At 46.8% G+C, this 1589-nt stretch overlaps 1 protein-coding gene across 1 annotated transcript; it reads right to left on the reverse strand.

The window, feature by feature from the left end:
* Nucleotides 1-9: 9 nt before the first annotated feature.
* Nucleotides 10-1384, reverse strand: LOC115949418 (protein ecdysoneless homolog; the record flags this gene model as incomplete). The annotated part of the gene is made up of 2 exons (XM_031065932.1): nt 10-644; nt 1164-1384. Coding segments are annotated over 2 exons (434 nt in total), but the record flags the coding sequence as incomplete, so codon positions are not given.
* Nucleotides 1385-1589: the final 205 nt, after the last annotated feature.

Here is a 1589-nt window from a genome sequence, read left to right on the forward strand (position 1 = left end):
ACTCTTCCTGCAATGTGGTGTTTCCCCACCTCTCCCTGAAGGCAGCAGCATTTTCAGAACAAGAACTGCTCCCCAGATACTGAACCCACTCAGCAATGGGTAAGAGCACGTTTTAGAAATGTGGCCAATTGGATCACTGATTGGGAAATGGAAGAGAGGTGCTGTAATAAAAGAAAACCTCATTTGAGTCATTCATTCAACATCATTTTTCAGTTTTCTGAAAATGTGTCACCACTAAGAAAATCTCATTTCCACCCAAGACAGTGTGCAAACAGAAGCTTTTGCAGGTAAGTTCACTCTGATGAAGTGACACAAAATGAACAGAATGCTCTAAATTAAAACCTTTGGCCTCTTCTTCCACATCCTGCTCGTGTGTCTGTGCTTCATCTCCCCACCAGCCATGTCCTGTCCAAAGGCTCTCCCTGCCTTGCTCAGCTGCCAGTGAGCTCTGTGCTCTCAGGTAAATTCACCCCCAGGCTCTGTAAAATGTTCGAGGTGGGTCCTGCCAGGCCAGCCTGGGCACTGTAGGACTCGAGCAGGTTTGCCACCAGGTTCATGTCCACATCCAGGGCTGCCAGCTCAGCAGCCTCAGCTCCAGAATCAGGGCCAGCACTCTCACATGGGGCTGCTCCAACAGAACTTGCCTGCAGGGAGTACAAAGAGAAAGGTTTATCAAATTGCATGAGCAGATTTAAGGGGGAAAAAAAAGGCAAACCACAGGAGAAAAGAAACAACAATTGTGCAGCCAACAAAGTCCAGTACACTCCTGAGTCTTGACAGACAGGAATTCAGACACCAAATGCTCGTGCCAGCTAAAAATCACCACTGTCCATTACCCAGATCAGGTTCCAAGAGAAGGACACAAAGTGTTGCTGAGTCCTGCCTCAGCTTCCTATGGGAGAAAACTACTACAGGAACTCACAAGTGAAGCTGCAGCTGCTTGCCCTACTACTAACAACAGGGAAATGGAACTAAGCCTTGGAAAGGATGGGCAAATTCCAAGCTTAGGTAAACTTTAGTTTGGAAAAAAGGTATGATGGTGCAGGTCCAGCACATTTGCTTGCACGTGGGAAGGTCCTGATCACATTACTCAGAACGGCCCCTTGCAGCACATTTCCTGCTTGGAAATTACTGCTGCAAATCAGAGCTCAAGGCACACTCACCCCTCTCTTGTGGCTGCTGAAACTTTTCCCAACGTTGGTCTGGGCCAGCTCACGGTCCATCTCCTTCATGTACGCCTTGAGACTGCCCACGAGCTCCTCAGCAGACACCTTCTGCTCCTGCCCTTCATTCCCAGCATCCAGCTCTTCATCATCCTCATCTGAGAAACCAAACTCCTCCTCTTCATCCAGATCATCAGAATCCAGCTCCTCTGAGTCTGCCCCTGGACATGATTTTGTGTCAGTAAAACAGCAAAGAAATCACTGCTGGCATTTGTTTCAAATAAAGAAGCAATCTCACCTAAAATTCTGTCCAGAGCTTTTGTAAAACAATCCACATCAAACGTAACTTGGGATTCATCAGATGACCTGAAATATAAAAGGATTTTTAAAGAAATAAAGCTTTTATGGTTGCCTAAGCCTGACACA

Source organism: Geospiza fortis, unplaced genomic scaffold, assembly GCF_000277835.1.
Source record: "Geospiza fortis unplaced genomic scaffold, GeoFor_1.0 C13589536, whole genome shotgun sequence".
Classification (NCBI taxonomy): domain Eukaryota; kingdom Metazoa; phylum Chordata; class Aves; order Passeriformes; family Thraupidae; genus Geospiza; species Geospiza fortis.